The following is a 15,295-nucleotide window of genomic DNA, read 5'->3' as shown; positions in this document are numbered from 1 at the left end:
AGCGCTGTGGCTACCACGGCAGTTTGTCACAGGGACAGCCATCCACCGCACACCTATGCCAGACTCATCTGCCTCCATGGGCTTTCAGTTTTCCCATCGGCACAGCCGAGCATCCGAGGTTTTCTCTTGACTGCTCTGGGGCCACTTGGCAATAGATACCACTGTGGTGGCCCTCTAGATCCTGGGGGCTTCAGCCTCTGACCTGGAGAGCAGAGATGAACACAGGCTGGCCAAGGACAGAGCTCCGGAAGGAGTTTCACCTGGCCAGGAATGGAGTGAGAAGTTTGTCTGGCTCTGGAGTGCTTCCCCACACCCCAAACCTCGGTATTTTTTTTTTTTTATAGAATGGTTATTATAGCTTGCGCTTGCCATACTTGCTGGTGGGGTTGGAAATAACATCTCTGCTGTGCCGGGCTGTGCCGGGCTGTGCCGGGCACCAGAGCAGCCCTATTTGGGATTTGCCTCTTGGCAGAACCTTAGCATCTGGGCAAAAACCATCCGATGGGCTCGTTTACAGCAATGCCCTGTAAGTCTGGACTGTTGGGCCAACCAAGTCCCACGCAGGAATAGCACCCTGGTCCGCTACTAAAAGGGAGCTCCCTTGGCACACTGCTGTGTCCTCACACCTAACCAGAAGAAATCGTTACTGAACAGGCTGCCCTCCGGTTTTCTCTGGGCCCAGGACAGTTCCAGCTTATAAAATGGGCAGGGGCAAAGGGCTCTGGATCTCACTAAGGGTACCCCTTCCCCACAATCTAGTCACGGGCCATGCACCCATCTGACAACAGTGGTTACTTCTTGGATCTGTCTGCAAAACTTCGTGTGAGTGTGAGTGTGTGTGTGTGTGTGTGTGTGTGTGTGTAGGATAGAGGACAACCTTGGACATTGTCTTTTGAGAGGTGCCCACCTTGTTTTTTGAGACAGTGTCTCACATTGGCCTGCTACTCACCAAATAGGGCAAACTGGCTTGGTTTGCAAACCCCAGGGATCTGCCCATTGTGTCTTCCTCCCTAGTCCTGGCATTGCTAACAAATGCAAGCATGTCTGGCCTTTTAAACGTGGGTTCTGAGTACTGAACGCAGGCCCCCTTCTTGCATAACAATCACTTTACCAATACAGCTACCGGCCCAGTTTCTGCGTGTTCCTGAGGAACTACATTTAAGCGTGTCTGCATTCTCTTCTTTTCTGTTTGCTTGGGTCGGGGGCTTCCTGGTTTGACCTTATTTTCAACAGTCTTTTTGGACGTGGCAATAAATGCCCTGGACCCCGAGTGTCGTCCCCTCTCCCACTCCTTTGATTCCCCCACCCCCCTTAGCAGGCCAGAACCAGGGCCTCACCTGGCAGTACATGATGTGGGCACCTGAGCCCAACCGCAGGCGTCTCTCCCAGAGGCCAAGCTGGCTTGTATCCAAACGAGAGAGCCCATCCCAGCTGCCCTAGGGTGTGGAATTCTGGACCGATTATCTCACGTCCCACCGCCAGCTGCTCCGGTGGCCTAAGTATAGCTAGGAGCCCAGTACAGAGCACAAAACCGCACAGGCTGCACAGAGGGGTCGCTGGAGCCTCCACTTTGCAGGCTAGGGCCTGGGATTGGGTCGAGGACCCATGATACACGCCACTGCGGATAGAACACCAGTCAAGGCTGCAGGTCCTGCCACCAACCCTTTTTAAAAAAAAAAAAAATCAAGGAAGTTGGAATTTTAAACGTTTGTCTTTTAATGTTGGTTCAATATTTTTAAACTACTTTTTTTTTTTTTTTTTTTGGAGAATGACCAGGATCAAGACAGTGCATGCTGGAGGAGAGGGTTTTTGCAGACATTTAGCTCATCTTCACTAAGGGCTTCGGGTCATCGTCCAATGCCACTGGGGAATGGGGGAAGTCCACCTAAGACCTGGATCCATGCCGCCCTCGACCTCTCTTTTCCTTCCCCAGCCTTGCTGCTAGCCCCAAACTGAATGGTGGTCCCAACTCCCAGAACTCTCAAACTTGGAACTTCAGATCCTTTGCTGTGAAGGTCAAGGCCCCAATATTCCCGTGGGAGTGCAGGTAAGACAAACTGTCCTGAGAAGGTGAAGAGACTCAGGCTCCCAAAGCCACGGCCGAGGCCCAAATGAACCACCCATTCCTAGACTCGGGACAGCCTTGTCGCCACCTACAGGCCTGCGAGCAGGAACCAATTCCCTTTCCGTAGCCACCAGCGGAGACGCAGCGTGAGAGACACGCGACCCCGCGCCCAGCACCGGCCTGTGCCCCGGCCTCCTCCAGCCCCTCCCCCCAGGGCGCTCCAGAGGCGGAGCGGAGGATCGGAGCGGGCGGCGACAGCAAGAGGCGCCGCGAGGGCGGGCCGGGGGCGGGGCGGGGCGGGGCCGCGACGGACTGCGGAGACGCGGCGGCGCACGGGGCGGTGCAGAGCGTTCTCGCCGCTGAGCTTTGCGGGCGGGTGCGGGCTCGCGCGGCTGTGGGGCGCTGTGGCGGGGGCCGGGCTGTACGCTAGCCAAGTCGGGGACCGGGGCGGGAAGCAACCACGGCGCCGCGGAGGCCCGGGGCCCGCGACGCTGCGCACAGCCTGGGCGCCGAGTAGCCGGGCCGGGCCGGAGTGCGGGCGGCGGCGGCGGCGGTGGCGGAGCAGCTGCGCCCCCCGCCCTCCCAGGCCCGGCGCCCGGGCCGCCGGCGATGGTGACACATGCGGCGGCGGCGCGCCGGCGGCAGGACCATGGTTGAGCGCGCCAGCAAGTTCGTGCTGGTGGTGGCGGGCTCGGCGTGCTTCATGCTCATCCTGTACCAGTACGCGGGCCCGGGGCTGAGCCTGGGCGCGCCCGGTGGCCGTGCGCCACCCGACGACCTGGATCTCTTCCCCACACCGGACCCACATTACGAGAAAAAGTACTACTTCCCGGTGCGCGAACTGGAGCGCTCGCTGCGCTTCGACATGAAGGGCGACGATGTGATCGTTTTCCTGCACATCCAGAAGACCGGCGGCACCACCTTCGGCCGCCACCTTGTGCAGAACGTGCGCCTGGAGGTGCCCTGCGACTGTCGGCCCGGCCAGAAGAAGTGCACCTGCTATCGGCCCAACCGCCGCGAGACGTGGCTCTTCTCTCGCTTCTCCACGGGCTGGAGCTGCGGGCTACACGCTGACTGGACCGAACTCACCAACTGTGTGCCCGGTGTGCTAGACCGCCGCGACCCAGCAGGTCTGCGTTCGCCCAGGTGAGCGCCCGCTGCGGGCGAGTGTGTCGGCGGGAGGCGGGGGTGGGGGTGTTAGTACCTTAAACGCCGGGCCAGATCAACCCTCCTTGCTCTCTTGGGGCCCCTTCCGATCGGCCAGTTCATCTGTCCCTGCAGCTGCCACTCCTGACCTCTGATCCCTCGTTTCACCTTCTTCTCTGCCTTCCCTCACCATTGGCCTGACTGCGCAGTGCCCAGACTTCCTCCTGGGTCACCGCCCGCTGCCCTCTGTCCACCCCACCTGCGGCGTCGTACTGCTGGCTAGCCTAAAAGATAAACCTCCGGGACTAAAGGTCCAACGTTGGGTCTAGAGGCAGAAAAATAGGGGTGAGTGTGTGTGTGTAGCCCATGCCTGTCTAGTACCGAAAGTGGAGCAAGAGATATGAGGTCCCTCTTCCCTTGCACCTGTGGTGTCTTCAGGCCCTCCAGTGCCTGCCAGCCTGGGGAGGAGCTGCCAGGAAAGGGGTGGGCTCTGCCTGCCGGTGTGTGCAGGTAGAACAAAGGCCTGTGTGACCCGGGCTGAAGGCAGCACTACCTGGCCACCCCAGCCACAAAAGTGGAACAAAAGCCTCGGGTTGGGGACTGCCTTCCCTAGAAATGTCTCCGCCACCCAGATTAGGGATAGCTGAGGCAGTTAGGGCTACTTGCGCAGCTAAGGACCTTCCATCAACCAAGGGCCCTTCGATCTTCTCCTTGTTTGAGGGATGCAGGTGGGGGCCAGTGGGGTTGGGGCAGCACCTCAGGAAGCACTTTGTAAAGTTGAGATTGTAGTCCTGTTCCTGTTTGGTGCCCGCTGAACCTTCCGGGATCATCTCCCCCACCCCACCCCTGGAAGGGCCAGGAATTAGGGCTTCTTGCCTGCCTTTGTGTCTCTTCCATAGTCACTGTGGGACTGAATTTACAGATGAGCTAGGAAGTAGGCGTGGGCATGTCTTGACTGATGTCGGTGTTTTCCTTGGTACACTTAGGGCCGGAAGGTGCTGGCTTTCTGATGGGGTTGGGAGCCTCCAGGGTCCAGCCAGCCTGGAAGCTGTTTAGGGTCCACAGTACTGCCTACCTTAGAGCACCAAGTTTATTTCTCAAACTGCAAGGTCACTAAGATATGAGAGTTAGGTAATAGATCTACTTATTTTGCCATACACCCTGCACCGTACCCCTGGCAGTTCCCGGTCTCAAAGTGAGCTGTTCCAGGACCCTAACTGAGACCCAGAGTCTCCTTTCCAGGCCCTTGAAACTGCTTCCTGCCCAGCACTAGCTCTGCTAACTCACACGTGTATTATGTTCCAGGTGCAGCACCCATTCCGTGGTTCAGCCATGCTCTTACGATGGGGCTGGGGCTGGCCATAGCAGCTGTTCACTTGTCAGCCAGCCAAGGCTGTGGGTGCCCAGTGCTGGGCCCTGACAGACCCCAGCAGGCCCAGGGAGGCCCTCTCTGTCTGCGGGATGTGGGGGTTGGGACATGGAGGGCATCCTATTTATAGGTGGTCCAGGCAAACGGTGCATGGCACTCTTGGAGCAGTAGAGAAGCCAGAGCCTACCCATCCTGGACGCGGTGAGAGGGAACCCTTGAAGGCTGTTCCCTCCCAGATGGCTTGTGAACTGGGTGGGCTGGGTCTTCCTCTTCTCTCTGCCCTCAGGGTTTTGGTAGTGCTTGGACAAATGACTCTGCCCAGTGGCTCCCAACCTCCCCATGGGACTTCTGCCTGTGGTTGCACTGAACTGGGCACACGTTTGGGTGACTAATGGGGATGGGCGCTTCTTCCGCTCCTTCCTAGGTTTGTGACTTACGGAGTCTCTGGTACTTCCTGCCTTGGTAGGAAACAGGTGTGTGAGCAAAGCGTTGGAGGTTTCTGTGGCCTCGGTCTACTACAGATGTTTCATATCTGCAAGCATCAGCCGGTGTACTTACAAGACCAGCCTGGAGAGATAGAGGTTGCTGGCTGACCTTGGACAGGTGGAACTGCCAGGGGCTGATCGTTACCAAGGACCACTGGCACCTGGGCCAGCTCTAGTCTGAGGACGTATCTACCTGGGCCAGAGAACTCTTCCTGATGAACACAGCGTACCTCTGGGAGCCAGTGAAGCCCACCGTTGGTGGCTCTGGACTCAGTTTATGACTTTCCTTAGTGGCTAGGGGTGAGGGTGGGAGGTTTTTATGCCGTTCTGGGGTGGTACCTAATGGGGCTGGAGTCCTCCAGGGTCAAATAGTGGGAGGAAGAGGAGTCTGGCATGATAGTAAGAGGCCTTGAGTCTTCCTCTCACATGCCCCCTTCTGTTGTGGTAATGATTTCTGTGACTGGGCAGGAAAAGGGGGCAGGGTTGAAAAGCCAAGCCCTCCATGGTTTTTGTGTTGAAAGCCCCAGTGTTGTGAGAAGCTCAGAGTGTGGCAGCTGTAGCCAGGCCCTCTGTGGGCCCATCGTTAGCGCCACATGTGGAGAGTTGAAGGTTTCCCTTACTTCACTTGGGTAAAGAATGAGCGCCGAGTGGACACCGCCGTGTGCAAATATTGCACATAGCTTTGGTTTCCTTTGCCAGTTTGTCTGGGTAGGAAATCCAAGCACTCTGCAGCTCTGGAGGCCGTTTAGTTTGCCCTTGGGGTATTAGTTTATCCATGCTTCATGCATTCCAGCCTGTGCCATCAGAGTTCCCAGCTGCCACCTCACTAGGATCACAATTGTGCTTTTAAAAACTTTCCTGGGGCTAGGAATGTGGCTCAGTTGGCAGAGTACTAGCCTAGCATGCAGGAGGCCCTGGGTTCTAGCCCCAGTACCGCATCAAACCAGATGTGGGAGTGTACCCCTCTAACTCCAGCATCCCAGGGCATGGGAGCAGGGGGACCAGAAGGTCACGGTCATCCTTGGCTGTAGAGTGAGTTCCAGCTTACACTACATAAAACCAGGTCTCAAAAACAATAACAACAAAGTTTTTCTTTTCTTTTCCATTTAAAACTCGGCTCCAACTTGGAAGCCACTCTCACTTTAAAAAAAGAAAAGCTATTACTACATTTTTGCTTTAGTGTGTATGTGTGTCTGTCTGTCTGTCTATGTTTGTATGTACCTGCCTTGGACATGTATCAGAGGTTAGAGACCAACTTGCAGAAGTCAGTTCTCTCGTTCCCACCATGTGGGGTCCAGGGGATGAGGTTTTATGGCTGGTGTCTTTTATCTATTGAACCATTCATCTTACTGGTTCCCTGAAGTGTGTGTGTGTTTGGGTTTTTTGTTTAAGCAAGCAGTACGTATGTTTTTAAATGTAAAGCCTTGCCATACTCCTACCTTGTAGGAACGGGCCATGGTTGTGTCCTGTAATCCATCCCACCCCCGTTGCTTCCCCACCTGCTTAGGGTGTCTACAGCAGTGATCTCAGTGGGCCCTGTGACTTGCTGGGAGTTCGGTCCTCAATATAATGATTTTGAGGCTCGAAGCCTTTAAGAGGAGAGCCTAGGTGATTTGGTTATCTGAGGACACCTTCCCGAGGGAGGGGGAGATCCACCCCGCTTAGTTCCTGAAAGACTGAATCTGGACCGTGGTTGCCCTGTGGCTTCCAGTCCTGCCATATGATCTCTCTCACACACTGTCCCACCGTGATGTCATCTGTGCACCACAAGGCCCTCACAAAATCTGAGCTGCTGCTGGCATCATGTCCTTAAACCTCTAAGAACTGGATTAGTCATCTCTGCTTTGGAAAGCACCAAGCCTTGGGGATTTCAGTACAATGGAAGAGAGAATGAGATAAGTCCTCAGCACCCCCATAAAGTAGGTGTTTAAAGATTGGCCCGTTCAAACTCATTGGAGTGGCTAAGCCTGGAAGGCTTGAGGCAGTATTTGGACATCTGTCCATCCTGAGCCCTGTACCTTAACTGGCCCTTTACTGTCTCCTGCCCCAGTGAGAATTATTGTCTCCAGGTAAAAAAGGCAGCTGTAGATTCAGGCCGTACAGGCTGTCCATCCCTAGGTAGAAATGTACAATATTACATGAAACCTGAGTCATCAGGCCTACTAGAAGCCATCCGACAGCCTTCACCCGTAGCTGCAGGGCAGGAATCAAGCCATGTTCTCTTGGCTCTGAAAGGGAACACTGGCAAGGTCTGCTGACTGACCATCCGCAGTGGCACATTCTAGTAGCCTACTCCTGTTCTCCAGGAGTTTCTCAGTCCTAGGCTGCCCACTCTGCCACCTCTCCTGGGGAGGATGGGCAGGGTCAGAGGCAGCACTATGGGGACATGGCCAGCTCGTCTCTAACTGCTTGTCTAGGAAGCTAGAAGCCAGGTGCCTTTCCACCCAGCCTCTCTTGTCCCCAGTGCAGAGGACTTGAGAGATGTTTCCAGAGCAGACGTGAAGCCACAGAGAGAGTAGGAAGGGGCTGTTGCTAGGGCTCTCCACTCACCTAGTAGGTTTGAAAAGAGTCAATAAAGTACAGATGCCATGCTTAGGAGAACGGTTACAGAGTGAGGGGCAGGTCGGTTCATCAGTCCAGGCTCCAGACTGAAGCGTTGAACCCCAGCTCTCCCGACCCACTGAATAAATGTATACACTGGGGGCAGGCAGGTACCTCTGCCCCTGTTTCAGGACCCATCAGCAAGGTGACGAAATGCATGTTACTAAGTGTCTGTCATCTTGTAAGACTTTTTTTTTTCTTTTTGGCTCTGGGGAACTCTGTCTTTCTCTTCCAAGTAAGACCTCATTATTTTGCTTTTGTTTTGAAGAGAGAGAGGGTTAGACTGACGGGGACGGGGAGAGGAATAAGCTCGAGACTCAGGGACAGGCAGAGGTGTGTGTAGTGCCCGTGGGAAGTGATGTGGGCAGCGTCTGAGTGGGTGGAAAACCCTCTCCCGTGTGTAGGGTTTTCCAGGTCGGAGAGAGGTATAACTGGTTCCAGAGGGCGGTTTTCTCTGGTGCAGGCCTGTTGCCCAGAGCCGGTCATAGGGATGAATGGGAGCAAGAGAGGTACTTGGAGATAGCCCCATTGGAGAGAGATAGCCCAGGTGTTATTGTCTCATCTGCCTTAGAATTCCGGCCTGTCATTGGCTGCCTTTTGGGCTTCTGGTCTTGTTTGTCCCTGAATAAAGTGCCCCTTCCTGCTGTGGCATTGTCCCCAGTCCCCAGGGTCTGTCACTTTGCAGACGTGGCACGTGCATTTTCACACACAGGAGAGGGCTAAAAGACCCAGGGAAAAGTCTCTCCTGCTTCCAGATAGCTTCCACTGGAGACGGTATACCCTACTTCAGCCTTAGGGGGACACTGGGGCCTGGCAAACCCAGGCTGGATGAGCTCTCTTTCCTCTATTGCAGGCCCTTATGAGGCAGGCCCATTGTGTGGGCACTGGGAGCTTGGCTGATCCACACCCTTTTCCTATACTCCTATTGAGCCCGGAAAACTTGTCATGTAGCGGAGGCTTCTCGACCTTCTGTGGCTGGCTGGTGTTCTGCCTGAGTGAGATGCCCTTCAGGGACCGTTTGAAGCCTTCCCGCGTATTCCCAGCTATACCCCAGTTATTCACTCATGGATTCCCTGAGACTTTGGCCTTGGCAGCCTGTCACAGGAAACAACCCCAAGTTCTAGGAATGTTTCGATCCTCTCTACGAACAGGACTTGGCACCAGGGGAGGGAGCATACAGTGGCCTGCCTGTGTGCCTGCCCTCTCGTGTCCTGGGGACATGTGCTAAGGAGGGTTCCAGAATGGATCCTCAGGGCTAGAGGGAGCCTCTGAGCCAGTCTCTTCTGCCTTGTGGCCAGAGCCAGTGTGTAACCCTGGGACTCAGTAGACACATCCCCATCTTTATTTTATGATGGAGGTAACCGGCCACCACTGGGGTCTAGAGAAGGACTGTATCCAGCTCGAGACTGTGCCCAAGTCTTGTGGGAGCCATAGCCATTCGTGACCACTTGAAATTCCGCCGTGTGCCAGCAGGGAGGGCCCAGCTCCCCATCTGGTGAGCAGGCTGTCTGTGGTACCCTGGTGGGCACTGTTGAGCAGGACCTTGTACATATGCATGGGGCTGCAGAGAGAATCCACTCCCCACAGCCCTGCATCTGGCTTGGGAAGGCCATGAGCCATGCAGCTGCCTCTGTTTGTTTACATGGAAATTGCTAAAAGGTTCAGCAGCAGGGACCTCAGAACGGATCAGTAGCTGGAGATAATCATTGGACCGCTTAGACTGGGGGATTAATGGTTTACAGAACTGTAAAGCACAGGGGTCAATGGCCAAAGTCATCTACCCCTCTGGTCATGAACAGGAGCAGGTTCCCTCCCTCTTGTGGCAGGCTCAAGCCTCTGCCTCCGTGGGTCAGGCTACTCCCGCAAATGCCTGGCCATTCCTCAGAAACTGTGCTTACCCTGGGGACTCTGCTGGGCCTGCATCTGGAGTCAGAACAGTATGGAGTTGAGTTTGGGCTGCTCCCTGTCTGGACCACTCAGAGCCTCATTTTCTGTCTTCACTCTTGTGGAATGGTGAGAGTCTAGGGCGCAACAGGGTGGTAAGCTCCACTCAGTGCAGGGGGCTAGGTAAGGATAAGAGATGCTTTGGCTGCCCAACAGCAAGGAAGCCAGCTAGGGAGATAGAGGGGAGCAGGAGCTGGGAGTGGCAGGCAGCTCCAGAGCCATACTGAAGTGGCCCAGAGTAAGTGGCCTTGAAGCTGGTCCAACAAAGTACAATCCCAGCTTCGCCTTTGCAACATTTGTGCCCAGTTTCCACTTCTGTAAATGGTCACCTTGACTGTGCCTGCCTCAGGGCTAGAGACCAGGACCGATCTCTGCACCTACAGTTCCCCCACGGGCCTGTCCATTCTTTTGAGAGGTTACTCACTGTAAAAAAACAGAGTTTTGCCACTTCTGGGGACAGAAAAAAGGGACCTCCAGAGCCAGCTCTCGACCTTACTCTGTGACCTGGTGGGACCTGAGGCTAGCAGCTAAAGCCTCGGCAGGGTCTAAGTTGTCCTTGAACTCCCTTATGTAACAGAAGGTGATCTTGAACTCTGCTCTCTGGATGTTGAGATTGGAGCCATACTCCACCGTGTATAATTTATTCAGTGTTGCCTACTGAACTCAGGCCCCTGTGGGTGCTAGGTAGGTATTCTGTCAACTGAGCTCCATCCCCAGCCCAAATGTGGACATAAGGCATGTTGAGCCTGGTAGTGGTGTCCATGGACTGACTCCCCTCTGGACTCACAGGAACTAAAGGGCAAGGGCAGGAAGAGTGAGCATGGCATGGGGCTTGCTCCTTGAGATGTGGCATTGGGTCAAGCCCAGGCTCCAATCACACACACACACACACACACACACACACACACACACGAGTGTGCGAGGGTGCAGTGGAGAGTCTGGGGGTATGTTCGCTTCTGCCCCATTGTAGTCCCAAGGTGGAGTCTCTCCCTATCTGCCCCACCCTGCTGTCTGCTATTTCATGATTCTCCTTTCTTCCTTTTTGTTGTTGTTTTGTTTTGTTTTTTGAGACAGGGTTTCTCTGTGTAGCTTTTGGATCCTGTCCTGGAACTCTTTGTAGACCAGGCTGTCCTCGAGCTCATAGAGGCCTGCCTCTGCTTCCCGGGACACCACTGCTCCGCTCCTATCTTCCATTTATTTGTTAGCATCTAGGCTACCTCTCCGCTAAACCAAACACAGAGCTGTTCCGATGTTGCAAACTTGCTAGGCCCTGTATCCAACTGTGCTTGGCCTCCCCCAGCCTGCAGTCTGTGCTCAGCCTGTCTCTGAGGTGTATCCTTGCTGGTCCATGACATGCATATATAATCCACCCACCTCCCAAATCAGCCCCATGGCTGTCTAGACACAGCTCCTGTTTTCTAGGCTTTGTTCTGCGAGCAGCCTGGAGGAAGCTTCATTTCATGTTGCCTGCCACGGTCCGGGTTATTAAAACTGCACATGTCTGTGGTCCTGTACACCTTGTCTAGTAAGACAGGGTGGTCCATCTCAGCACAGCAGGCCCTGCAGACTTAGGCATGTAGTTTAACTGCCATGAAATAAGCCCCAGTGGCCTGGGTGCCCATCTGCCTGCCTCCTCCGCTGGGTAACTGGGTAATCTCTCCTGTGTGTTGTCTGCTGAGATTTTCTCTACTGTTATCTGTTTGTGTATTTGGCCTTGGTTTTCCTCTGTGGGGTTGTTTATTCTCTCCCTGGTGGCTGGTAGGAGCCTCTCTGTGTCTTAGGGCCAAGTTCCATGGGTGATCTGCCCAGCAGATGTCACTTGCAGCATGCCCACCCACCTTTAATGTGGCTCTAGGCTCTTGGCTTACTTGGGCACTGCAGTGGCTAGAACCAAGACGGCTCGAGCACCCTCTGTCCTGTCACTGGGACCATGTGTACACATGGAGTGGATGTGCCTGCTGACCTCTGACCCCTCGGGGACCTTGCTGATAGAGGCAGTTTCCACCATAGGCCTTGATAGCCAAGGGAGTGGACAGATGACTGTCTTATTACTGTCCTCCCACCAATGTGGACACTCCAGTGGACACTCCAGTCTACCTTCAGAGGTGCCCACTAGGGCCAGGGTACACAAGCTGAGCCCAGGAAGGCAAGTGCTGCAGGCCGCATTAGCAGGGTCTCAGACAGTTGGAAGAAAGAGCCTTACAGCTAAAACCAGAGCCTGGAGGCTGCTGCTTGGAAAATACCCAGGCTCCATATCTGTGCACAGGAAAGTGGGCCCCAAAGACCCATCCCTGTTACTTGCAGCCTGACCAGGACCTTGGACACCACTTGTCTGCATCTGGTACCTGGCCCAATCCCCTCCCCATCCACAGTCAGCACCATCTGCTGCAGCCACACCCAGGGCTGTCCTCCGCGTGATGCTGTTCTGTGGACGAGCTCCTAGCTCTGCCCTCCCAGGGGAGGAGCTTATCACGGATGCCCCTACACACTCAGCCCCAGCCCCTGATGCCTCCTCACCCCACCAGCGCGGCCCCCCTGAGTCTCTTTCTGACTGAGAATTAGAACACTCCGGGGCTTGCACAGCCCAGGGGACAGATGTAGACAGTTGCTTCTAGCTCACGGGCAGCAAAGGAGAGCAGCTCCCTCCAAGTCGGCACTAAAATTCCCGTGTAAATATTTACCTCTCTGGAGCTTTGGTGTCCTTGGGAAATAAAGACTGGAGACGACTGAGTTTTGGTGTTTATGTCACCATGGTGAGAAACGAGGTGAGCGTCCTTTGAAGCAGGGAAATTGGGGGTGTAGGGGATAATAGCCTTCTTGAGTCCGAGACCTTAGGGAACGCTTTGTCACAGCTCTACTGGAAATGGAGGACTAGGGGAAGGTACCAAAGAATGAACTGTAGGGGAGCCAAGACGGGCTTTGCCAGGGCAGATGGCAACTGACCCACTACAACCCTCACTCGGCGCCAGGCTTTCTTCATTCAGTCTCATCATTAGGGACCCCGTTCTGCAGACAGGAAACTGAGGTCAGAGCATGAATAAATTGTCACATAAGGTCACCCACGGCAAAGCCGAATGCCTATGGTTCCAAAGACCCCTATATCCCTCTCCTACCTCTTTAGTGACAGGCAGAGGGGGCCTCCCACCAGGGGATCTAGGAGTCTGGCTCATGCCGGGGTCTTGGACCTACCGTGCTGCCTGTCAGCAATGGGGGTGGGGGGGGTAAATGTAGCTGGTCACGGTAGGCCTGTCAGAGGCCTGGGATAATGTGAAGGACCTGGGTGGAGGTTCCCACATAGCCTGACTAAATGAATGGTTGTGCAGGTTCATTAACTGTGGCATGGGGGGTCCCCAGAGATCAGAATCAGGGGGATGGGATAAGCAGATGGGCTCCCTAGTACCTAGAGGCCTTTTAAAGTATAATTGTTAAAGATTTATTTTTATGTTGTTTTTGTTTATGTAGATGACGTCTGTTTTTGTGGGAGTGTATGTGTGAGTCACTTTGGAGGCCAGGGGGAGGCCTTGGATCCCCTGGATCTGGAGTTACAGAGGTGGCTGTGAACTGCCCAGTGTGGGTGCTAGGAACCAAACCCAGGTCCTCTGCAAGAGCAGCAAAGGCTCTGAGCTGCTGAGCCATCTCTAACCTCTCGTTTAATTTTTAATCTGATTATGTGCCGAATGTGAGGGGGGACAACTTGCAGAAGTGGGTCCCTCTGTCCACCCTGAGGGTTCCAGGAATCGAGCTCCAGCGGTCAGGCCTGGTGAAGTGTTTACCTGCTCAGTCGCCTTGGGAGACTGAGCCTAGAGGTTTGTGAGGGAAAGACAGGCCCTGCCAAGGCAGAGGTGGGGAGAGAATGGGCTACAGGAAGACTTTGGTGGCCATGCCCTTCTCTGCCTGGAGGAGCTTGGGGCTTCCTCTGCCACCTCTGTCCCTGTGGCAGGTGCCAGGTGTGGATTTACTCATGGAAGTTCAGGCGAGGCTGCTTTCCAGCTCACCTCCTGAACTCCAAGAAGATTCACTGCCTTCCCCATCATGCTGTTTACAGCCGTCGGGAAGGTGAGTCCTTTAAGGACAGGTTTGTGCCTTTGCTTTCCTGGAAGCTGGGCTGGCACTGTGCCCAGCAGGAAATGCAGCTTCTGTAGGGGACCAGCCGGTTTTAGTCCCATGGGTAGAAGGCAGAAATGGGAGCAATGGACCGTCTGAAGCTCATCTCCTCACATCCTCAGCTCTCAGGGAGCTGGCTTGGAAAGGGACCCGGGTAGACTTAGACCTGACAGTCCTCCATGGAATGTACCGCAGGCCCTTGGCCTTGTAGGATCCAGATCCCAGCAGCCTGGGATTGTTGTGTTCAGTAGAGTTTTTAGAGGAGCAAAACTGGTGTGTGTGTGTGTGTGTGTGTGTGTGTGTGTGTGTGTAATAAAGATTTATTAGGATGTCTGGGCAGTCGACATCAGACACTGCATGCTGGAGAGGCTAAGAACCCAATAGCACACTTGGTCTGGGTGTGCAGATGCCTCTGAAGGCCTAGAAGATTCCTAGAGCTTCTAGGCCTTCAGTCTGTGCTGGGTGCTGATGCCGTGAAGAATGGCAACCCCACCAGGAATGCATGTACCCTTGACCAAGGGGGCAGACCAGCCAGCAGCCATGCTTCCCCCTCCAACCTCCCTGCATCTAAGCCGTCACTGGAGGACAATGGGATGGTCTTCTTCCCCAGTTCCTGGAAATGCCTTCACAGACCCACCCAGAGATGTGTCTCTCAGTTGATTCCAGATGCAATCACATTGACAATCGAGATAGCCATCCCGGAAGAAAGGTCTTCTGGCTTAGTCTGCAGTGTGGGTGTGCGCCTTAGGTCAACCTCGGCTGCTGTTCCTTGGGTTCTGTCTGCCTTAGCTGCCTTTTAATTGATAAGTCTCTCACTCACCTGTAGCTCCATAAGTAGGCTAGGCCGGCCAGAGAGCCTGAGGGATCTGCTTGTCTCCGCCTCACCTCCCCAGTACTGGGATTACTAGTGTGTAATTACAAGCCACCAAACCTGGCTTTAAAAAGAATTGTGTGTGCGGTGGGTAGGTGCAAGTGTGTGTGAAGTCGTCCGTCTCCGTGCACACTGCTGAGGCCAGAGGAAGACATCCATCGGTCTCCACTCACTCCTCTGAGCCTGGCAGCCAGCAAGCCCTGCTGATCCCGTCTACACCCTCTACAGTGCTGGGGTTAGGAGTGTGTGTGGGTGTGGGTGTGTGTGGGGGTGGTGTTTTTCAACCTTTCAATGGGTGCTGGCAGTTTGAGCTCAGAAGCCAATACTCAGAGGTGTGTCCCTTAGTTGATTCCAGATGCAATCTTGTTAACAATCAAGATAGCCATCACAGGTGTCTTTCTTCTGGCTCAGTCTGCATCAAGGCCAGGCCCCCTTTTGCCTGTGGGTTCCTCACATTGCTCACAAATGTCCAGAAGACTTGAGGGGTAGAGGGTGTGACCCTCCACATGCAGCTGGGGCTGTGGGTCTCCTCCCACACTGCAGCATCCTCCCTGCACTAGATACTACCCACAGTGAGCACCGTACCATCTCCACCTGGCACATGCTCCCAGACAAGAAACTGGGATGGGGGGATTTGAACCTGTGCTGACTCCAGGCCCTGCCAGCCACCCTCATTATCCTCTGTATCCTCCCTTAACCTCAGCCCTACT

General features: G+C 54.7%; 1 protein-coding gene across 1 annotated transcript in view; it reads left to right on the top strand.

Annotated features, from left to right (window-relative positions):
* Window positions 1-2,383: 2,383 nt before the first annotated feature.
* Window positions 2,384-15,295, top strand: part of Hs6st1 (heparan sulfate 6-O-sulfotransferase 1) — a 44,147-nt gene continuing 31,235 nt past the window's right edge. The window contains exon 1 of the mRNA XM_041656029.1: window positions 2,384-3,211. Within this exon, the coding sequence (XP_041511963.1) occupies window positions 2,685-3,211 (527 nt within the window). The 5' untranslated portion in view covers window positions 2,384-2,684. The remainder of the gene's footprint in view (window positions 3,212-15,295) is intronic.

This window comes from Microtus oregoni, unplaced genomic scaffold, assembly GCF_018167655.1.
Source record: "Microtus oregoni isolate MIOR12 unplaced genomic scaffold, Mior012 000007F_ref0000211, whole genome shotgun sequence".
NCBI classification, from domain to species: domain Eukaryota; kingdom Metazoa; phylum Chordata; class Mammalia; order Rodentia; family Cricetidae; genus Microtus; species Microtus oregoni.
The sequence above is the reverse complement of the archived record's forward strand: the minus strand, read 5'-3'. Positions and strand labels throughout refer to the sequence as shown.